This window comes from Antechinus flavipes, chromosome 4 (assembly GCF_016432865.1).
Source record: "Antechinus flavipes isolate AdamAnt ecotype Samford, QLD, Australia chromosome 4, AdamAnt_v2, whole genome shotgun sequence".
NCBI classification, from domain to species: Eukaryota; Metazoa; Chordata; class Mammalia; order Dasyuromorphia; family Dasyuridae; genus Antechinus; species Antechinus flavipes.
The window spans coordinates 146,178,070-146,202,694 of record NC_067401.1 but is presented as its reverse complement, the minus strand read 5'-3'; the positions used below and the strand labels follow the sequence as shown (position 1 = coordinate 146,202,694).

General features: G+C 37.8%; 2 protein-coding genes across 4 annotated transcripts in view; one reads left to right on the top strand and one right to left on the bottom strand.

The window, feature by feature from the left end:
- PRR29 (proline rich 29) overlaps window positions 1–2,119 on the bottom strand; it is a 4,574-nt gene extending 2,455 nt beyond the window's left edge. Inside the window, exons 1-3 of one of the 3 annotated variants that reach the window (XM_051995019.1) lie at window positions 1,622–2,119; window positions 1,023–1,095; window positions 753–853 (exon numbers count right to left, since the gene is read on the bottom strand). In XM_051995019.1, coding sequence (XP_051850979.1) covers window positions 753–853; window positions 1,023–1,095; window positions 1,622–1,690 — 243 coding nt within the window. In that variant the 5' untranslated portion in view covers window positions 1,691–2,119. The remainder of the gene's footprint in view (window positions 1–752; window positions 854–1,022; window positions 1,096–1,621) is intronic. The other 2 variants (XM_051995017.1, XM_051995018.1) reach the window with 2 other exon arrangements.
- A 17,005-nt stretch (window positions 2,120–19,124) lies between these two features.
- SCN4A (sodium voltage-gated channel alpha subunit 4) overlaps window positions 19,125–24,625 on the top strand; it is a 92,695-nt gene continuing 87,194 nt past the window's right edge. The window contains exon 1 of the mRNA XM_051994967.1: window positions 19,125–19,253. The gene's annotated coding sequence lies outside the window, so the exon portion shown is untranslated. The remainder of the gene's footprint in view (window positions 19,254–24,625) is intronic.

The window sequence follows — 24,625 nt, the reverse complement described above, 5'->3', positions numbered from 1 at the left end:
TGAGAGATGTTGTGGAGATAAGAATTGCTTAGACATGTGTGGGAAGAGTGAGGAATCAAGGATGACATTATGGTTCTGAACCTGAGTGACTAGAAGAAGACATTAGAATGTAGTGTCTTCAAAAGCAATAAAGTTAGTATGGAAGAAAGTTGAATTTCAGGTTAAAGAAAATGTAATGAAATCTTTGACCTGTCCAACACATCTATGCTTGTTCATCCTGGGAAATTCATTCTATCCCATCCACTCATTTAGGGAACAGAACCCATCCTCCAAGAGGCATCTGCTATAGTTTCTAAAGGGATTTAATGGAGAAGGGCAAGTTGCTCCAGATAGGGAGGGATAGCTGTTACTGTACTTGGTGAGGTTTGCTTTTTACTTGGTTTATAAGAGATAGTCTAGGAACAGTTAATGGAGAGATAGAGTATATAAGTGTTGGAAGATAAGGGTAGGTGTGGTTATGTTAGAGACAAGTAAGGTAAATACTGGTTATTCATATTACCAATCCCTGATTAGTTGATTATATAGCCCTTGAGGTCCTACCATAATATCATTGGGAAATACTCGAACCTAGAAGACTCCAGCACCTACTCTGGAGACCATTGCCCTAGATACTGCTGAGTGAGTAGATATTCTGGAGGCATGATAGTGTAAATTGGGGGTGACACCCTATATTATCTCTCCACACAGTTCTATCACAAGGATCCTTGATGTAAAAACACAGGGTGCACCATATCCTGGCAGGGCCAACAAACCTGGGAAGTCAGGAGCTTGGAATCAAGGGCACTCATTGTCAGGCGACTCATGAGCAGCTGGTGCATTTGAATGTTCTGTAGCATCATCAGTGACAGTAGGTCTAGTTAAGGAAATTAATTAGAAGGGAGTGACCAATAATTCTAACTCCAGTGAGGTCCTGACAGCCTTCCTTGGGCAGATTAAAAGTTAGTAACTGGAGACAGGGAGCTGATTAGAGCAGAAGGAGCAGCTGAAAAATGGGAGAACTGAGCAAAATCTGAAAATCTCACCTTCCTTTATGTGTCCCGGCTGATGAGGAGGTACCCAGACCCGTGGAAGAGACTGCAGGATAGTTACTGAAGGCTGAAGGATTGGGACACAAGTTCAGACAGGCTAGGCTAAGATGGGGATGAGACCTGTAATACTTGTACTCCTACGCCACTTTCTTTCCCAGTATGAGAACAAGAATAAGTACTTAACATCCTTGGCTGTGTGTGAGATCGATCATTCTTTCCATCCTGATCAAAGCCACATTCTCCACCCTCTCGAACATATTTCTGCCTTGTCTCTCCATTAGGCAGCATGACATAGAGCCCTGAAGTCTGATTCATGATAGCTATGTCATCCTGGACAAGTCACTTAGGCAGCTCTCTGAGACTACGAGTTTCAGAGAGACTTCGAGACCGGGGGTCTCTCTACCACTGAAATCACAAGTCCAGCCTCTATCCGCTTCCCTCTACGTCCCAAGTTCTCTCCCCAAAATCTGGTCCAGTTTTTTTTTCTCCGCTCCCTCCCCCTTCTTGGGGGCCATGTTCTTTTCTTCACCTTTCCCCACTTTCGCCTCCCTTCCAGACCTGTGATTCACATCCACCCCAGACCCCTTTCTCACCGCTGAGGGCTGGAGTTGAGCGGCTTGAGCACCAGCGCCATTAGAGCGCCAGCCATCTCTCCCGGCCATGGCGAGAACTCTGAGAGGCAGCGGTTACCATGACGACGGAGTCTTACACAACCCAAAGTCTAGGGGACCTAAAGGGCGGGATCTAACCAGGAGCCCAGGCAGGCCGAGGAAGGCGAGAGGCGAAACTCATGGAGAGGAGGGGACCAATCAAAGCGGGGAAGGGTGGAGCGCTGAGAAAACGGAAGGCGGAGCAATGAGGGATTAGGATGGGCCGAGGGGGGAACCAATCAATGAAAGGGAGGGGTGAGGCAATAGTTTTTCCAATAATGAAGAAAAAGGTAAAGCTCCTGGGCAGGGCAGAAGAGAACTATGTATGATCAATTGCCAAGAGGAATGGGGAAGGAGAGGGAGGAAGGGAGGGAGGGAGGGAAGGAAACAGGCCAATGAAGGAAAAGAATAAGGAGGAGGGGACCAATGGGGTGGGGGCGGGGCATAGGGCGGAGTGGTATTTCCGGAAGACCCCGTTAGTGGTTGCGCAAGATCCGGAAATTTCCGTCTGTTAAAAAACATTTGTTGGACCCTTTCCCAGTAAGATCTGGAGTGAAGCAAGGTTGCCCACTATCACCATTATTATTCAATATCGTATTAGAAACACTAGCCTCAGCAATAAGAGTCAAGAAAGAGATTAAAGGAATTAGAGTAGGCAATGAGGGAACCAAACTCACTCTTTGCAGATGATATGATGGTATACCTAGAGAACCCCAGAGATTCTACCAAAAAGCTATTGGAAATAATTCATAATTTTAGCAAAGTTGCAGGATACAAAGTAAATCCCCATAAATCCTCAGCATTTTTATACATCACCAACAAAACCCAACAGCAAGAGATACAAAGAGAAATTCCATTCAGAATAACTATTGATGGCATAAAATATTTGGGAATCTATCTACCAAAGGAAAGTCAGGAATTATACGAGCAAAATTACAAAAAAGTTTCCACACAAATAAAGTCAGACTTAAATAATTGGAAAAATATTAAGTGCTCTTGGATCGGCCGAGCAAATATAATAAAGATGACAATACTCCCTAAACTAATCTATTTAGTGCTATACCAATCAGACTTCCAAGAAAATATTTTAATGATTAGAAAAAATAACAACAAAATTCATATGGAACAATAAAAAGTCGAGAATCTCAAGGGAATTAATGAAAAAAAAAAATAAATGAAGGTGGCCTAGCTGTACCTGATCTAAAATTATATTACAAAGCAGCAGTCACCAAAACCATTTGGTATTGGCTAAGAAATAGATTAGTTGATCAGTGGAATAGGTTAGGTTCACAAGATAGAATAGTCAACTATAGCATCTAGTGTTTGACAAACCCAAAGATCCTAACTTTTGGGATAAGAATTCATTATTTGATAAAAACTGCTGGGATAACTGGAAATTAGTATGGCAGAAATTAGGCATGGACCCACACTTAATAGTGTATACCAAGAGAAGATCAAAATGGGTCCATGACCTAGGCATAAAGAATGAGATTATAAATAAATAACATAGGATAGTTTATCTCTCAGACTTGTGGAGGAGAAAGAAATTTGTGACCAAAGATGAACTAGAGACTATTACCGATCACAAAATAGAAAATTTTGATTACATCAAATTAAAAAGCCTTTGTACAAACAAAACTAATGCAAACAAGATTAGAAGGGAAGCAACAAACTGGGAAAACATCTTCACAGTTAAAGGTTCTGATAAAGGCCTCATTTCCAAAATATATAGAGAACTGACTCAAATTTATAAGAAATCAAGCCATTCTCCAATTGATAAATGGTCAAAGGATATGAACAGACAATTTTCAGATGATGAAATTGAAACTATTACCACTCATATGAAAGAGTGTTCCAAATCACTATTGATCAGAGAAATGCAAATTAAGACAACTCTGAGATACCACTACACACCTGTCAGATTGGCTAAGATGACAGGAAAAAATAATGATGAATGTTGGAGGGGATGCGGGAAAACTGGGACACTGATGCATTGTTGGTGGAGTTGTGAACGAATCCAACCATTCTGGAGAGCAATCTGGAATTATGCCCAAAAAGTTATCAAAATGTGCATACCCTTTGACCCAGCAGTGTTTCTATTGGGCTTATATCCCAAAGAAATACTAAAGAAGGGAAAGGGACCTGTATGTGCCAAAATGTTTGTGGCAGCTCTGTTTGTAGTTGGCTAGAAACTGGAAAATGAATGGATGCCCATCAATTGGAGAATGGCTGGGTAAATTGTGGTATATGAATGTTATGGAATATTATTGTTCTGTAAGAAATGACCAGCAGGATGAATACAGAGAGGCTTGGGGAGACTTACATGAACTGATGGTAAGTGAAATGAGCAGAACCAGGAGATCATTATATACCTCAACAACAATATTGTATGAGGATGTATTCTGATGGAAGTGGATTTCTTTGACAAAAAGACCTGAGTTTCAATTGATAAAAGATGGACAGAAGCAGCTACACCCAAAGAAAGAACACTGGGAAACGAATGTGAACTATTTGCATTTTTGTTTTTCTTCCCGGGTTATTTATACCTTCTGAATCCAATTCTCCCTGTGCAACAAGAGAACTGTTTGGTTCTGCATACATATATTGTATCTAGGACATACTGTAACCTATTTAACATGTAAAGGACTGCTTGCCATCTGGGGGACTGGATGGAGGGAAGGAGGGGAAAAATTGGAACAGAAGTGAGTGCAAGGGATAATGTAAAAATTACCCTGGCATGGGTTCTGTCAATAAAAAGTTATTAAAAAACAACAACAACAACAACAAAAAAAAAAACCAAAACAAAACAAAAAAAAAACAACATTTTTTAAGCACCTATTGCTTGTCAGACAATGTGCAAAGCCCCTGGGCATACAAAAAGAGCCAGAAGATCTGGGATATGGATGATGGACCAATGTCTGCCTCTCCCTGAGCCCCTTTCTGCAATCCCTCAGTCCTGCTTTCTTGAGCTTCATATCCAGCCTACACGTTGGTCCTTTATTCCTGGGAAGCTTCCATCCTGGTCAAAGCAAACTTGAGTTTCATGTCAGTAGATTTAAGAGCAAGAATTAAGAATGAATTCTTTTCAGTTCCACTTCCTTCGTGGAGCCTCAGGTCTGTGTTTCCACGAACATTTTCACCTAGAAGTCTCACCTGTTCCCCAAACCCAGCATGAGCTAAACTCGTTATTCTTCCTTGCCCTTCCTATGGACTTAAATTCTTCTGTTATTTGGCAGCACTATCCCAGGCACCCAATTTTATTTTATTTTCTCTAGGCTTCAAACCTATTGTTAAGTTAGGGGCAAGTCTATCTCCGTTCCTCCACTGAAGAATGGACAGATAAGAACAATTTATATCACCAGCCATGAAGGGAGCTGAAGCAGATGTGTGGAGCACTTAGAATTTGGTCAGACATCAAAAATGTCAAGATCATCCACTGCATCCTGGGTTTCAATAATCATCCTGACTTGTATCTTGCCACTGAACTTTGATGACTCAGAAAGTGAGAGTGAAGCGGACAACTTTGGGCAACTCTGCCTCATTTAAGTCCAATTTGTGAGTAAATCAAGAAATCTGTGATGTTATTGGTCCTCTTTAAAAATGAAAGTGGAGCAATAATATTCACTCTCCAGGATCAACATGTGGAAAAGTGTTAGTAAAGATATAGTCAGTGCTAAAGAGGATGGTTCAAGATGCAGTTTTACCAGGCAAGAACTATATCTCAGTGAAAATCATCATATGGAAAGATTTTTTAAATTTTCTTTATTATTATTATATCTTTTTATATACAAAACATATGCATGGGTAATTTTTTTCAACATTGACCCTTGCAAAACCTTCTGTTCCAAATTTTCCCCTCTTCCCCACCCTCATCCCTAGATGGCAGGTAGTCCAATACATGTTAAATATGTTAAATTATATGTTAAATCCAATATATGTATATATATATTTATACAGTTATCTTGCTGCACAAGAAAAATCAGATCTAAAAAGAAAAAAAAAGCCTGGGAAGGAAAACAAAAATGCAAGCAAATAATAATAGAAAGAGTGAAAATGCTATATTGTGGTCCACACTCAGTTCCCCTAGTCCTCTCTCTGGGTGTATATGGCTCTCTTCATTACAGGACGATTTGAAACATCTCGCTGTTGAAGAAAGCCACGCCATATGGAAAGAGTTTAAGAGAAAAGAAGTCCAGCAGTTAACAGAATAACACTCAATTGAGACTAACAGAGACCAACCCAACATCAAAAGATTAGCTATATGTTGCCCTTCTACACAAAACATTATCTGGGATATGCATATTCTTCACATGGGGGAAGAGTTCCCTAGATTTATGAAATGTTTTGTTTTAAATCTTAGATGCTATCCCTTTAAATATCTTTGTTTTGAATTAATTATATATCCTAGTTTACTAAACAAAAAACAAATACATCATTATAAATCTGTGAAAGTTTCATTGAGTGATGACTGCTCCAAAGATGATCTTGAACCTAAGATCAAAATGGCCCAGTACTAGGGCAGTGATTTACTAACTCTCTGTTCTCCTGGCACCCTTTTATTTTTCAGACTATGATTTGTAGAATTTTCCTTCATGTGACTGTGGGTGTGGGTGTATTCAAATCAGACCAGCTCCTATAAAATAATCATTCAAATGTACTGAAGTGTTCTGTTTATTAACATTGCTGGATTACATTGAATGTTGGATGTAGTTGCTACCATGGTGTCACAGGTTTTGAAGCTTGACATTCTATGAGAACTGACCCACATCAAGGACTACTGGTTGCTGTTATGGGTTACAGGAATGAAAAATCAGCTACAGAATTTTGTACACATTGTCTGAAACAAATATATTCTGGCATTTCCAAAGAAATATCTTTTTTTAAAATGAACTTTTAGGGGCAGCTAGGTGGCACAGTGGATAGAGCACCAGCCCTGAAGTCAGGAGGACCTGAGTTCAAATCTGATCTCAGACACTGTCTAGCTGTGTGACCCTGGGCAAGTCACTTAACCCCAATTGCCTAAAAAAAAAAAAAAAAAAGAGAGAGAGAGAGAAAAAATAAATAAAATGAACTTTTAGAAAAATCAAATAAATTGAATATTTCTATAAATATTGTAGAATGTAAGGGGATTGAATGTGAAATAAAATTTCTATTCTTAGATCTCCATTATTGCCTTTAAGTATAAAGTATATTCAACATATAACTTTGTTTTTTTTTTTGAATGTTTATTATGCTGTATTTAAAATCAGGAAGACATAATTATTATCAGCATCATTTTTTCAATAATAGCTTTTTATTTTCAAAGTATATACAAAGATAGTTTTCAATATTCACCCTTGTAAATGCTTGTGTTTCAAAATTTTCTCCCTCCTTTTCCTCTGCACCTCCTGCCCTAGATAGCAAGTAATCCAATATATGTTAAACATGTGCAATTCTTCCGTACATATTTCCATATTTATGCTGCATAAGAAAAATCAGACCAAAAGGAAAAAAAATAAGAAAAACAAAGTAAGCAAACAACAAAAAGGTGAAAATATTATGTTGTAATCCACATTCAGTTCCCACAGTCCTCTTTTGAGATACAGATGGCTCTCTCCATCACAAGTCTATTGGAACTGGCCTGAATCATCTAATTGTTGAGAAGAGACATGTTCATCAGACATGATCATATAATCTTGTTGTTATGTGCAATTTTCTCATGGTTCTACTAATTTTACTTAGTATCAGTTCATGTAAGTCTCTCTAGGCCTTTCTGAAATCATTCTGCTGATCGTTTCTTATAGAACAATAATATTCCATTACATTCATATACCATAACTTGTATAGCCATTCTCCAACAGATGGACATCCACTCAATTTCCAGTCCCTTGCCCCTACAAAAAGGGCTGCTTGAAACATTTTTGCACATTTGAGTGCTTTTCCTTTTTTAAATCTCTTTGAGATACAGGCCCAAAAGAGACATTGCTGGATCAAAAGGTATATGCAATTTGGTAGCCTTTTGGGCATAGTTCCAAATTGCTCTCCAAAATGGTTGAATCAGTTCACAACTCTACCAATAATATAGTAGTGTTCCAGTTTTCCCACATCCCCTCCAATATTTATAATTATCTTTTCCTGTCATCTTAGCCAATCTAAGAGAAACATGTAAATTTCAAACCTGTCTAGCTTATTTGTGATTCTTTGGTAGCAGAAATAAGATGGCAGAAAACCAGAAAGTACAGTGAACTTTTACTCTTCCAAACAGATGTAGAAAACTTATCAGACTGAATCATTATTAGAAAATGTTTTTTAAAATCATTTTTTCCTAGCCCAAATTGGCATAGAATGACAATGAGAGAGATCTACAGAAACTTGGAGGTTGAATCTGGAAGCACACAGCAAGTTCTCCAGTGCAGGAAGAGGTTGTGTACAGGGTAAGAAGAGATCCCAACTCCAGTATAGAGGGCCCTAAGTTAGTGTAAGATGTAGGAACAGTTGTCAACTGGCAATTCAATAAATGATTACACAGTTCCAGGTCACAGATTCAAGGCTGAAGAACAACTTAGGCTTAGGGATGTGGTCCCCACTACGTGTGTTCTGTAATGTTCCTGTCCTTCATCCAGTTTAGGACTACTTATTATTCAAAATCAAATAGCACCTAAGTGATTCAAGGGTATGCTAGTAAATGCTTAACAATCAGCTTTTGTGGAGGTAGAAGAGAATAGTGGGGTGTATGAACAATAAAATTTTAAATTCAATCTGCATTATTAACATTTTCTCCATCACTCTCTTAAGTCTAGATAATCAGCAAAAATAAATCTAACCTGGATTTGTAGTGTGCTAATTTATGAAGTATAAATGTTGACACTGAAAATTTAAAAATTGACTTGACAAAACATATATGAGCTACATCCAACACAGCTCTGGCTCAGATCTCAGGAGTAGAGCTTCCAACTTCTAATTCAATTTAAAGATTGAGGAGATATCATCAGAGTAGGAATCAAGAGTAGATTTACCTATAGCTTTTGTCACTAGGAACTAGCAGAGTTTTCTAGCTGGCTGATAGTTATTGAGTGCTGCCATAGTCAACTCTTGCTCAAATTCAAATCCAGATTAGATCCTACCTTGAATCAAACTATTTTGGGAATTTTCAAAGCCTCTCAGAGGTTTGTCTCTCAGAACTTGGAATAATAAAACACTCAATGCCTCAAGAAAATAACAGTAATACCAGATCAGAGGTATACAGAGAAGTACACTAATACATTATTTTTTTTTTTACTTTTTCAAAACCATTTTTTTAATTAAAGCGTTTTTATTTACAAAACATATGCATGGGTAGTAATTTTTCAACATTGACCCTTGCAAAACTTTCTCTTCTGAATTTTTCCCTCCTTCCCTCACCTCCTCCCCTAAATAGCATGTTAAATATGTTAAAATATGTGTTAAATAAATAAACATATATGTATATGTATACATATTTATACAGTTATCTCGCTGCACAAGAAAATTGGATCTAGAGGGAAAAAAAACCTGAGAAGGAAAACAAAAATGCAAGCAAATAATAATAGAAAGAGTGAAAATACTGTTGTGGTCACACTCAGTTCCCACTGGCCTCTCTCTGGATGTATATGGCTTTCTTCATCACTGAACAATTGGAACTGGTTTGAAACATCTCATTGTTGAAGAGAGCCATATCCATCAGAATTGACCATCATGTAGTCTTGTTGTTGTCATGTATAATGATCTCCTGGTTCTGCTCATTTCACTTAGCATCATTTCACAGTTCATGTTAGTCTCTCCAGGCCTTTCTGAAATCATCCTGCTGGTCATTTCTTACAGAACAATAATATTCTATAATATTCATATACCATAATTTATTCAGCCATTCTCCAACTGATAAGCATCCATTCAGTTTCCAGTTTTTAGCCACTACAAAAAGGGCTGCCACAAACATTTTTGTACATGTGGGTCCCTTTCCTTCCTGTAAGATCTCTTTGGGATATAAGCCCAATAGAAACACTACTGAATCAAAGGGTATGCACAGTTTGATAACTTTTTGAGCACAGTTCCAAATTGTTCTCCAGAATGGTTGGATCTGTTCATAGTTCCATCAACAATATATCAGTGATCCAATTTTTCCCATCCCCTCCAATATTTTTCATCTTTTCCTGTCATCTTAGCCAATCTGACAGGTGTGTAGTGGTATCTCAGAGAACTAATATATATTATTGATGAAGTTGTAAATTGGTCCAACCATTCTGAAGAGCAATTTTGAACTCTGCCCAAAAGTCTGAAGTCAGAAAATAGGCTGGAAGAATGAAATTTTAACAAATAAAAAAATAAATTATAAAAGATAGATGTCCAAATTGCCAATATTTTAAAAAAGAATTCACAACAAATGAAAAATTTTAAAGTACTATAATTCATTTTGTCCAATTTTATGCAAACAAAATGATAACATAAAAGAAATAGATGAATAGTTTCAAATATATATAACATACAGATTAAAAGAAAAAGAAATAGAGAATTTAAATAATACAATCTCAGAAAAGAAAATTTAATCTGCAAAGAATTTCTTGAAGAAAAAAACCCCAAGACCAGACAAATTCTATCAAAAATGTTTTTAAAATAATTCTATTGTTAAACTGTTTGCAAAAAATATACATATAGGAAAAGAAGAAATCCAACCAAATTCTTTCTTTGAAACAAATATGGTCTTGATATCCAAACCAATATTTCCCAATAATTTATAGACATAAAAATATTATATAAAATATTTCAAAGAGACTATAGCAACATAATAAAAAGATTATGCATTATGTTCATCTTGAATGTATAGAATGAATGCTAAATTGGCTTAATATTTGGAAAATCATAAGCATAATTAATAATAAGAAGAATCACATTAACAAATCAATAAATATAGAAAAAGCATTTGACAAAATATGTCAAATTCTGCTAACACATTTTAAAAATGGATCTTTAAAAAATATGGTTAATAGAATTTATATAAAACTAAGAACCAGAATTATTTGTGATGGAGATTTTTTCCATTAATGTCAAGATAAAGTAAGAATTCTGTTATTATTACTATTGTTTGATATAGTTCTAGAAATACTAGTTATAGTGCTAGAGGATAGGAGATAAGTATAATAATAGGACAGGAAAAAAGAAATTGAGAAATAATGAGAAGCAAGGCAAAATATTTTTAGACAATACAATAAGATGGTTAGAGGTTCTTAAAGATTTAACTAAAAAGTTGATTGAAACAATAACTTCTGCAAATTAACAAGATATAAGGTAAACTCAAATAAATCATCAGTCTTTATAATATTAGTAGAATCTAATAGGCAGAGTTAAAAAAAATCTATTCAAAATAACTACAAAATGTACAAAATATTTAGGAGTCCAACAATTAAGGCACTCTCAAAAATTGCACGAGTACATACATACATATATACATACATACATACATACATATATATATATAATAGAAATAAAGACAAGACTAAAGAAAAAAAGAAAAAACAGATACACTGCTAATGGTTCAGTCAGAGCAACATAATAAAAATGATAAAAAAAAACAATACCTATATGAATTTACTCATTCAGTATGAAGACACTAACGAGTTACTTTAAAAAGCTAGAAAAATAATAGCAAGATTCATCTAGAGAAAAGATCAAGAATTTCAAGAGAAATGGGGAGAAGGACAAATGGTAGTAGGAAGGAGGACTTACAGAATCAGTTCACAAAATATACTACAAAGAAGTAATCAAAACTAGTACTGTTTAAAAATTAGAAAAGATTACCAATGAAAAAAATTAGGTACACAAAATCCAGAAACAAATGAAGATAGGATTATAGGATTCCGCAAATACAGGGACCATACTTACTGGAATTATAACTCATTATTTGACAAAAATTTCTGGAAAAAGGGCAGCTAAGTGGTGCAGTGGATAGAGCATCAGCCCTGAAATTAGGAAGATCTGAGTTCAAATCTGCCCTCAGGCACTTAACACTTCTTACTGTGGAACCCTGAGCAAGTCACTTAACCCTAATTGATTCAATAAATAACAAACAAACAAATAAATAAATAAAAGAAAATTTCTGGGAAAACCAGAATGTAGGCTAATAGAATAGGATTAGATCAACATAACCTATTATATAACATAAGCTTCAGATGATTCATGATGTAGATTTAAAAGACCAAACCATAAACACAGAAGAACAAAGAAGATAAATTTCAAATTGTTAGATAGGGAAGAGTTCTTGAACAAACAAGGAACAGAGAAAATTAAAGTAGATAAAATGAACAGTTTTGATTACACAAAATTGAAATGCTTTCCCCCCCACCCCAAACACCAACAATGCAATTAAATTTGGAAGAGGAAACTAGAGGAAAAAATCTTTGCAGTAAATGTAGTAAATAAAAGATAATGATGCAATATCCAAGATATGCAAATATATAAGAACAAAAATTATCCTCAATAGATGAATGGTCAAAGGAGATGAATAAGCAAGTCCTTAAATTAAGAAATCCAAGCTATTAACAACCATATGAAAAGATGCTCCAAATCACTAATTAGAGAAATATAAATTAAAAGATTCTACCTCCCACCTATTACAATGGCAAAGATGGCATAAGAAGATAATAATTTTTGGATAATAATAGTTGGACAGAAATTAATTCTTTATTTGTGAGACTGGGAATTGATCCAGCAATTTGAAAATAGAAAGTGATTTGGAACTATACCCAGAAAGTCACTATATTGTACATATTTGACCCAGCTATATCACTAGCATGCAAATACTCCAAAGTGATTAAATAAAAAGTGAGAGATTTTACATGCACATACATATATGTATGTTTTATTATGTGGATATACATACATACATATGTAATATATAAAATACATAAAATTAATGGTTGATATATTTTGTTTGGTAACTGGAAACTAAGACTGTGTTCCCTAATTCAGGAAATGGCTAAAAATGGAGACCATAATAGTGCTAACTTCCCAGAATTGTAATGGGGAAAAAAAAGAGATATTTTTAAAGTACTTTGCAAATCTAAAATTCTAGCTATTATGCTTAGTCTCATTAATTGTCCTGGAAACAATCTTGAAATAAGAAACTATTATTTTAGGGAGTTGGGGGTGAAGGGGAAGGAAGATTTTTCCAAAAGTTACAAGAAAAAAAAGTTTAGTATACAAATTATTACATTAAAAGCTTCAAAGAAAACTATTAACACTCAACAGGTAGAGAAAAAAAAATTATTCTCCTAATCATACCTAATACTACATTGGAAAGGAGTCTTCCCAAATTGGGCAAGACACTATAGTTTCAGTATATAGTACAAGAAGTGATTCAAAGTTTTGGCTTGTCACTTAGCTTCAGTTTTACAGACAGACATTCAAAACCTTACAGCACCTTGAATTTTGAAGAGGATTATAACACTTCCTATTTTGAGATGGATCCCAGCAGTCACAATGGTCAAGGAAAAGGCCACCAGACCAAAGAATGCAAGAGACTTGGGGAGAGCTGAGGAGATATCTATTTCAACAGCTGTTTGCAGCCCTAAGATGGGCCCCCAAGTTGAAACGGTTTTGAGTCTGGACAGCTTTGGAGCAGGAAACTGGAATTAGCATCCCCTAATCCTACCCCTCCTTCTCCCCACCTCCACCCCTACCCCAGACCTACCACCCAAATTCTCTCGGTGGTTCTAGTCTAGGGTTTGGATCCAAAAAAGTGTTGCTGCCTCTGAGTTACCCAATACCCTAGGAACTAACAAGGAAGAAAGGGTTCATGCCTACTGGTGTATAGAACATCACTCGCATTCCTCTCTTCCATCCCCTTTGAAGCTGTTTTGAACCTATAGAACCAGACTGACTGACAAGTCAATTGTTTTCAACCCTAAAGAAAAGGAAGGACAGAAATTTTAATCTAGGGGCAAGCAGATCAGATGTCGAGGATCATGACAATGGATAGAAAGAGTCAGGAAATCCTCAGCTACTACTGCTACCACCAATACTATAGAACGAGAACACTAAACTCATTGAACTACAAGATAGAGGCTATGATATCTAGCTGTGGACCAGTCATGAAGAAGGTACTAGATTTACTAGGATTTTCCATGCTCTTGAGTTCAGGGTTAGTGATTCCTGATGTTCCTCATTCCTTTCTCAAACTTCCCCTTCTTGGAAGAAGTGTATTTATTCCCCCATTGTCCTTTTTAGGAGTTTATTTGCTTTTTGTCTTCTCCATTAGTTTTTTTTTAAAAACTTGTTTCCCAAGATAAATGTGATTAATCATTATACTATGGACATGTTTCATTACTCAAATGTAGGAAAGAAAAAGGGAAATGGGGGAGGAAGGGAGGGAGGAAACACTTAGGAGAAAGAAAAAAAATTCCTAACTGTAATTTATGCTCACTAAGGTCATTTTTCCTGGCTGGGGTCAGAGCCAAGTGAAAGAAAATTGTGAATTCACTTATTTTAATTTCCCAAAGCAAATAGAAAAATGTAGATTTTGTTCTTTATGGGCAAGAACAAGCCTTCAATTTTGGAGTATTGTTAGTGGCTAAGAATGGTATGAGAGGTGGTGCCCTCAATCATTTCCTCTTCCCATTGTTTTTTGGTGGGTTTTTTCCTTGCCTAAACTTATTTGAAAGGAAAACCAAACCATATTCAATGAATATGGGAAGTGACTAGTAGGAAAAGTCTTGCCTAAGGGGAGGAGCTAGGAAGTAGTGACCCAATCCACATGAACATGGGGGCCCGTGAGAGAAAACAGTTAGTCCCCTTCCTCACCATGGCAATGTCACACTACAAAGGTTAGAGAAGGTCCTAGAGCTGGATGAATGAAGGTGGGAAGCCAACAACACTATCTTTCAAATCTCCCCTTGCTCCTACTAATTCTCCCAACACTCATTAATCATTCAAACAATTTACAAGTAGTTTTTGAGTACCAGTGTATCAGGGATGACTTTTGGAATAGGACATGTGCATTGATCTTTCCTCTTATTGCCAAAGGCACCATCATCTTTCCAGTTACCTGGGTTCAATTCCTCCCTCTTATTCACCCCTTTTATCCAATCAATTAATCAGATCTTATCATGTGTATCTCTCATCTACATTCCTTCCTTTCTACTAACTTAGCTACTACCTTGGTTCAGACTCTTTTCATCTTTATCTCTATTACTTCACTGTTATTTGCTCTCCCTACCTCAGGCTTTTCCTCTCTGCAATGTAGCCTCCAAATAGCCACCAAAATGATTTTCATAAAGCTCAGGTCTTATCTAGTCACTCTTCTACTCATAAACCTCCAGTGCCCTCCAAAGATCAAATAGAATTGTCAATAATGATAATTAGCACTTTAAGATTTGTATAGCATTTTATGAATATTAGCTCATTTCATTCTCACAACAAATCTGGGAAGTAGGTTATATTATTATCCCTATTTTTTGTTGTTCGGTCATTTTTCAGTCATTGTGACTCTTAATGATCCCATAGGGGGTTTTCTTGGCAAAGATATTGAAGTGGATTGCCATTTCCTTCTCCAAATTGTTTTAAAGATGAGGAAACGAAGGCAAACAGTATGAATTGATTTATTCAGGGTCACACAGCTTATATGTGTCTGAAGTCAGATTTTGAACTCAGGAAGATGAGTTTTTCTGACTTCAGGTTTAGCACTCTATCTATTGAGATCCCATTTAACACACATATGAACTCCTCTGGCAAGCCTTTAGCTCTCTTTACAATCTGGCTCCTTCCTATTTTTCCATTCTTCTTATATATTACCCCTTCTATGTACTCTATAATTCAATCATATTGGCCTCCACACATATAAGATTCCATTTATCATCTATGTGCCTTTACTGTTCCATATCCTGGAATGCATCCATTCTTACCTCTGCCTCTCAAAATACTTGGTTTATCCTTCAAGATTCAGCTTAAGGTCACCTTCTTTTCTTTCTCTCTTTTTAAATTTTTTAAAATAGTACTCTATTTTCCAAATACATGTAAAGATAGTTTTCAACTTTTGTTTTTGTAAGACTTTGTGTTCCAAAATTTTCTTCCTCCCTACTTTATCTCCCACCTCCCCAGGAGAGCAAGTAATCTGATATAGGTTAAATATATGTGATTATTTTAAACATATTTCTATATTTGTCAAGTTGTGTGAGAAAAATCAGACCAAAAAGGGGGAAAAATCATGAGAAAGAAAAAAACAACAAAAAGTGAAAACACTATGAATATGCATCGAATATTCTCTGGATCCAGATGGTGTTTTCCATCCCAAATATATTGGAATTGCTCAAGATCATTTTCTGCCTGATGTCTTTCCTGATTCATGCCCCCACTGCACAGCTGCTTGTGTACTCCTTTACCAATTTTGTATTCATTTTGCTTGTATTTATGTAAGATAAGTATTATAACACTAGATGTCACTGTGGAACTCAAGCGTCCTGATGCTCCTGTGAATCAGGCACATAAGTTCCATGGCAATTCCTAATCTAATGGGGTTGAATGAAAGACCCAAGTTGATATTAATTCTCTTTTGGGGAGTTTAGTCATGAAATGCGAATGCTCATGATTTTGCCCCTAGTTGAAAAAGAGACAGAGACAGAGACACAGGGGTGGGAGGTGGGAGAGAAAGAGACTCTAGAACGGGCTGATGTTGGGATCCCAGCCCTACACTAGGAAAGGGCACTATCTCCTCTGCTGCCTGAGCTGTCTTGAGTTTTGGTACCAAGAACCCATGGGCATATTTGGGTTGATCACAGCTGTTCATGAAGGAAGGAAAAAAACACAAGCATTTATTAAATACTTATTATGTGGACTATTTTTACAAATAATATCTCATTTGATAACCCTAGCAGACAGGTGCTGTTATGATCCTCCTTTTACAATTGAGGAACCTGAGGAAGACAGAGGTTAAAGGACTTGCTCATTGGCACATAGTCAGTAAGTAGTGGCTGAGGCTGAATTTGAACTTATCTTCCAGACTGTGTTTTAAACACTGAACCACCTGGTTGCCTCTCATGAAGAGAAAACATGCCACTGATAAGAGAATAAAGGAATAGTTGAGGAACAAGTCCCCCCCTACCTGAAAGTATGGGAAATAAAGTTAATTTGTAATCTACCATTGATTGAGATAATCTCTACCTCTCTGACTGTCCCTTCTTGTCTTCCCCACCCTCCCACCTTTCCCAGAAGAAAGAAAGAAGTCCACAACTATGACTTCTGTTCAAACCGCCTCCCTCCACCCAATATCTGCTTTGCACACCACCCCAGTCCCACTACGACATCTTTCTTCTCAGTGTGCTCTTTATTCTTCTATCCCAGGTTTTTCCCCTAGTCCTGCCCCCATCCCCAAACTCTGAATTATTATCTTGTCTCAGGAGATGAGCAAAAACTCTCATACCCACCAGCTTCTAAAGATCCAAGTTATTTTTATGCTCTTTAGAGGGGGCTTTATATGCAGATATGTTCATGTTGTCTCACCAGTTAGAATGTAAACTCCTTGAGTGCAGCAATGATTTCATTTTTGCCTTATGCCTTTTTGCCTTGTGCCCTAAGTGTTTAGCACAGAATTTGGTATTTGTTAATTGGTTGACCTCTGCTGAAGGATGTTCCATATGCTTTGCTGGATTCAATTTCTTTTTTTTTTTTTTACCCAGGAAGTCAATCATCCTAACTCCCTTCTCTTCCCACATTTTTTTTCATTCATCCTTCCACTGCCAACCCTTCCTGCCTTGTGCTACTCCATCCCAAATCCCCTACTGTCATTTTTGTCTGCTAAAATCCTTCCTTTCCTTTAAGCTCGAGGTGCTACCTTCTTCGTGTATTCTTTCTTATTCCCTCTATTTAGAAGTAATCTTTTCTTCATTAAATTTATCATAACTATATATATATATATAATGTGAATGTATACACACATGTAATTTATAATGTGTATATATATGTATATATATATATAATGTACATGTCTATTCTTAGTATATCTTTTATTTTCTACTAAATTGGAAGTTTCTTGAGGGCAGGCTCTATGTTCTTTTTCAGAATTAAAGGTTGTCTGTGGTGGAGGAAAAAGGTCTATAAGAAGTTACATAAGAAGGGCAGAATCACCTGAAAGCCACTAGGGGTCACCAAAGTCTAGAAATTCATTGGGTGCTGGGTTGGGGGTAAAGTTGGGGTTGAAGTGGTGGACTAAGTATCTGAGCATATTTGCCTTAGAAGTATCAGGAAAACCTACATGTTTTCTTCTACACTCTCTCACCTAGAAATGACTCCATCTAAAATCTAATTCCTATGGTCATTTTTCTGACCAGCCCCCAATAGTGTCCAGGAAGTCATTATAGGGGTGTTATGTGGGGGGGTGGGGGTATGTTTTTCAGCCCCACTCTTTGTGACCACATTTGGGGTTTTGGCAAAGAGTGGTTTGTTATTTCCTGCTCCAACTTATTTTATAGATGAAGAACTGAGGCAAACAGGGTTAAGTGACTTGCCCAGAATCACACAGCTAATAAATGTCGGAGGTCAGATTTGAACTCGGGAAGATAAGTCTTCCTGATTCCAAGAGCCCACTGCTTTAGCTTCTATGCCATTTAGGTGCCCCATATACTCTATGCAGTATGGCCTTGACATATGTGAGATAAAGAGGGAGTGAGTGTGAAAAGGGATAGGATACATTGCTACAAACACACAGACAGCCGGACACATAGTAGATACTTAAAAAATGCTTGTTAACTTGTTGATTCGACTCTGGATAAAAGTTTGTGCCAAGATCATTGGTTGTTTCTTTGTGCATTACTACAAAGAGCCACTAGGTGATGTAGTGGAAAGAGTGTTAGGCTTGCAGTCAGAAAGCCCTGAATTTGAATTCAGAAGCTGCGTGACTAAATAAGGCACTTAATCTCTCTTAGCCTCAGTTTCTTCCTCTCTAAAATGGGGACAATAGCACCCACCTCCCAGGGTTATGAGGATCAATTGAGTTAATATGTATAAAGTACTTTGTAAGCCTCAGAGAACTATAAAAATGCTTACTTTTGGATACAAAAATGTATACAAATGTACATATCTGGATATGTGAGTAGGAATTAGTGTGACTGTTACTATGTTAATATGTATGGGGAGCACTCATTTCATGTGAGTGAATTCATGTGTATGTGTGATTATATAAAGAGAAGCATGGAGTGCTTGTAGGGATATGTTGTTTGTGAGTGTGTTAGGTGTATGTGAGAAGGAGGGGATTCTAAATATTGTCTGTCAGTGTCTCTTTTGCCCCCTGATCAGTGAGTAGACCTCAGATCCCAAACTCGCCTGGCTGAGTTGGGAGCCATGTCTGAAACCCAAGCGAAGGACACTCTTCCTACCTGAAGATTGGCTGAGTCCTCAGGTTTCACTCATGACCCTCTGACATCAGCAGCAGCAGCTGTCCCTGGCCGGCCGGCCCCCCAGCCAAGTCCCCTGGAGTCCCAGCCCCAGCCCCAGCCCCAGCCCTAGCCCCAGTCTTAGCCTGACAAGGGAGAAATCGTGGAGAGTTTAGGGCAGGAAACCCGAGAACTTTCGGGAACCTCATCGGGCCAGTTTAACTGTGAGTAATGCCCCCCACTTATTGTTGCCTTCCTTTCCCCCAGCACATAGGGATCCTGAGCCCCATGCTAGTTTGCCTGCCCCAGCATGGCTTAAAGGGAGCCACCGTTTTGCTTTGAACAATCATACTTCTCTGCCCAAACTCCCCTATCCCCAAACCTTGGCGCTGTTGAAAAACTGCCCTCCACTTTTGTTTCTGCTTCTTGCCCTCACGCTGTCTGAATCCTTTCCTAACCCTGTTTCTTTTGCCCTGCTTCCTTTGACTTCTAGATGCCCCTGTCCCCATCTTTTTTTTTGGGGGGGTCACTGTTTCTGCCTCTATCTCTTTACTGGTTCACACTGCCCTTGCCCATGTGTTTGACACTGTCCTTGTCCCTGCCCCTGACTATGAGCCCTTTCACATCAGTGATTACTGATCTCTTCTGCTCCATGGATGATGACAATTAATTCTTTTGATGGAGGGTTTCCCAGGGACAGAAACCTGGATGATGCTGATTCTCCGGGAGGAGACGAGACAGCAAACTTAGTCCAAAACAGGCACCCTTCTCAGCTAGTTTGTAATGCTTCAGTCAATTTCTGGGAGAGAGAGATAAAAGGGAAGCTTAGTGAAGTGGGGAAGGAGAAGGTATGTGTGTAGGGCAAGAAAATGGGGGGGAGGAGGCTTGGAAGGATGGCAAAGGTGAAGGGTACTGGTTTCTTTGCTCCTGTAAAAGAAATTCATGAGATGCCCATGGAGGACACCATGTTGGGTCCCTCTTCCCAGAACACTGCCTACCCTGTCACCCACTCATTCCCTCCTTTCTCTTCCTGTGTATCTGACAACAGGCTTTGGTCTGTTTATGTAAAGGAAGTATAAGAGCTGAGGCAGGAGGAAAATTAGGGGCTGGCAGAAGTTGGCCTAGAATGGGAACAATGTGGGCAGAGAGATGCAGGAGTATTGGGTCAATAAGAAAATGAAAGTTAAGGGAAGTGTGTAGGGGGTCTGTATAAACATGGGCAAGGGAGTAGGGATTAGAGAGCTGGACAACTAGAGGAGAAGGGAGGAACTGAATTTGGAGGGGTTAGAGGGGACAGGATGAGGAGAAGGAGAGGGGTAAAGAACAGGCATTCCAGAAGTAACAAGAGGGGAAGCTAGGAAGGTGGGGGGATGACACTATAGAATAAAGGGTAGTGCCAGGGTTAATAAGTACCCTGATAGGAACAGAGCAGACACCTATTTGACTGCAGTGAAAGGGGACAGAATGTTAAGAGGGAATGAAAATGGTAGACCACAGTACCAGAAGTGAAGAACTACCTTGTCTAAAGGAGGAGGTAGAGTTGTATCTGACTACAAAATAGTAAGGAGCATAAATTTAAGAATATATATGGCATATGTGTATGTATGTAAAGCTAAGACTTTGTTTGTCCAGGAAATCTGTATGAGTATGTATTAGTATTTTTGTGAGTATACATAGCACTTTAAATAGGAAAAGAAAAACAGAGAGCTGACTCATGATTCAAGTCAGGCAAAGAAAAGGGAAGTAGGCAGGAAGGTTTGTTAACCTAGGAATTTCTAAATTTCTGATTCTCCTCAGATGTAAGATGGTATCCATTCCCCTTTCTTCCCACCCCCATCATAAACACTATTCCAGTTCCCATTTCAAGCAGTGTGTTATTGGGGTTGGAAGTGTTGGGGTGGGGGAAGGCAACAACATTCAGTTAAAGTAATCAATAATTGAATATCTCCTAAAACTGTACAAAATGGGGTGGAGAGAATTAACATTTTGGGAATTGAAATATAATGTCAGAATCTAAAATTATCTTTATAGGAGGTGTGAAATAGGAAAGTGATTGAGAAAATTGTGGAGCAAATTGGATAAATTGTCTACTTTCACACACAAAAAAATGTTCCACATAATGAGCATTTATTGGTCAAATTGAGTTTCATATTTAATATGTTTGAAGAAAAAATGTGGCTAATATTGACCTTTTCATATTTGATGAGAAAAAGTCAATATTAGTCATAATTTTTCACAAAGGAAATTGATTACATTGGGATATAGTTTGTTCTTTAGTCATTTTCAGTCATGTTGGATTCTCCGTAACCTCTTTTGGGGCAAAGATACATGAATGAGTTGTCATTTTCTTTCTCCAGCTCATTTTACAGATGAGGAAACTGAGGCAAACATGATTAAGTGACTTGCTCCAAGTCACATAGACAGGTTAAGAATTCCTGAAGCCAAGGGGACAGAATGAGAAATGAAATGTATCTCACAAAGACTAAAAGATAGCTTTTATGTTAAGAAACAGTTTGTAACAATTGGAGCTGTTTAAATGATCAATTACCAAAAGTAGAATGGGAAGTTTCTTCTCACTGGAGGCCTTAAAACAAATACTGGATGACCACTTGTTGACTATGCAGTAAGGGACTCTCAGTATGAATTGTGTTAAATGTCTCTGAAGTCTTCACAACTTAAAGATTTTGTGAGTTTGTGATTCCTCAAACTAAACTTGGAATATGTAGCTGCTTTTTTATGGAGAGCCAAGATGTGGAGGGACTGAAGAAGGAAACAGAGAATGAGACAGAAAGACAAAAGCAATATGTCCCTGCTAAATTGCTGAAGAGGGAAATGTCTTTCTGAGTCATGGGCCCCAGAATTGTGACTAGTCCCCAGAAATATATTGGAAGGGCTCCAAACTCAGATGAGGAAAGAACTCAAGATGGGTTGTTTAAAAATGGAGGAATATAAGTCAGGTGAAGTAATATAGAAAAGATTTTTTTTTTTTTACTAACCTAACTATCTTGTTATCAGATCATGAAAAGATAATAGGAATTCACAGGTGGATGGAGGGGAACAGGGTGGTCGTGGGCTTCACAAGATCCTCAATTTCCTCAGATCTTGTATCATGAGTATTATCTATGTGGCATCCAAACAATGTGTGGCCAAATGGCACTATTGCCATGTTTAAAAAATAGCACACAAATCGGTAGGTTATGTGGTAATGATGGCTTCTGTCACAAGCCTACAAGAATTTATTAAGTGCTTATGAGGCACTTTGCTGGGAATACAAAAAAAAAAGACATAAACAGTTGTCCTTAAAGAAGCTTACAATCCAACCAGGGAGTCAATATTCAAACAGACTGTGTATATGCAAACTATATTTAAAAGGTAAATAAAAGGTAATATCAAAGAGAAGACACCTGGTAATGGCTTCCCTGAAAAATGTAGGGTTTGAGGTAACTTTCCTAGTAGAAGGACAAATAAATTGACAAGTTCTTCAATGGTTGTCACTTCAAAGAACCAAATTGGGGATGGACTTGGGGAGGGAAAGAGTGAGGATAATTGAAAGGAGGAGGAGAAGGAGGGAAGGAGAAGGGAGAATGAAAGGAAGGGAGAAAGGAAGGGGGGAGAATGAGAAAGGGGGGAGAGAATTAAAGAGAGAGGGGGAGGAAGGGAGGAAAGAAGGAAAGGAGGGAAGAAAGAATAGGGAAAGGGAAGAGGGATAAAGGGAGAGGGGAGAGAGAAATGGGGGATGGTAGAGAGAGAAAGAAACAGAGAGAGGGAGAAAGGGAGAGAGGAAGAAACAGGGAGAGAGAGAGATGAGAGAGGATAGAGATAGAGAGAGAGGAGAGGAGAGGGAAAAAAGGAGAAGAGGGGAGGGAAAGGGAGAGTTGTTGAAGTGGAAGTGGAAGAAGTTTTGAGAAGTTTATCTGCAGGAGAATTTAGTGAAAAGAAGAGAGAAGGACAAGTTGATGGAAGGTATACAAGATAAATCAAAGGAAATGTCTCTTAGACTACAATATCTCAATTCCAGCTCCCCACAAATCCCTCATGTATCATTTCTCTTATTCCAAGATACACAAAACCTAACTTCATTCTAAAATAGATCCTTTAATTTCTACTCTGCCCTCTCCTCCAAGAAAATCCTTCCCTCTGACTTGAGTGACATAATTATGAGACCAAATACCTAATTTGCTCTTCTCAATATCCTCCCCATATGTCTAAATGTTAAATGTAAGGGCTAATGACCATCTAATGAAGTGGATAAGGCAACTGGATATAATTTACAAGCTGGCCAAACCAAGTAGTTTCTTTCATTTTAAAAGGGTTCACATCCATTTGGCTAAGTTTATTTTTAGATACAAGCTCATGTTAAAAGATGATGGACTGGAAGCATTTAGGCTATCAAATTATTTATTGTTATAACATCATGGTGTCTGGGGTCATTGGTGTGGGCTTTGATGACATGTACCATGGAGGTACCATGACATACTCAGACTTCTTGAATCCCTGTAGTGGCTAAAGGACTAAATTAGGCATCTGCTATCTCTGACCCCACCCCAAGAATCCAAGGATACTTTGGGTAGGAGGAGAGAAAGACTTTAGGAGGGAGTGGGTCTCAGGAGGAGAATAACAGATTTAGGAATTTGAATTTACTCAATGGGGAAGGAGACAAAGATGGCTCTGTCTGTCTTTCTCTTTTTTCCCTCCCTCTGTCACCTTTTCCAGGTGACTCTATTCCACTTTTGCCAAAACCTGGGATAGACTCTTGTGAAAATTTAACACCTATTGTGGAAACAATGGATTAAGCAGCAATACTTATCATGTTCAAATTCACACTGTTTTGGAACTATTATTCTCAGAGGGCAATTTCCTTTTGGTGTAGTTTTCTACCTAATTAGGCAAGCACGGTTCTTACCCTTGAAAGATTCCTAGCCTGATAAGGAAGATACATTGTCTGCCCACAGGAAGCTGAGTTTCTGATGAGGGAGCAGGATAAGGTCACACCATGTAGACCTTACATGCTACGGGGTAGCAAACTTAAATCATGTCTGTGGACGTCACTACTGGATGCATGAGGAAGGAATGAAGTCAGTGAGCTTAAAGAGATTTAATCAGGGAAAGTTTCCTGGAAGAGCTTGACTTAAATAGAGCTGGGAAAGAAAGGGTAGGACACAACCCAACAGAGAGGAGGAAAAAGGTCATTCCCAGGTAGGATAGAAGGCCAATACAAAGACTCTGAGACTGAAAAATTATGTCTGCGTAGGAGACAAAGGATCAAGTTTTCCTAGTTTTCTGAGAATCTTTGAGTAAAGGAATCCCAAAAAGATGGAGAATTGAGGGAGGGGTCCCTAATTCTAGACTGAAGAGTAGAATTTTAACAACAATAATAGCATTATTCATTCATAGAAGATACTTAATTGGTTCTTGTGATTTTCACAATAATTTTGTGAGGAAGAGAGTATATTATTACACCCATTTTCCAAAGGAGGAAACTGAGATCCAGAAGTCAATTGACTTGTTTAAGGTCATATAGCTAGTAAGTAGCTTTGCCTGGATTGGAACCTAGGCTTTCTGACATTCAGTCTAATGTTCTTTCTATTTACACTAT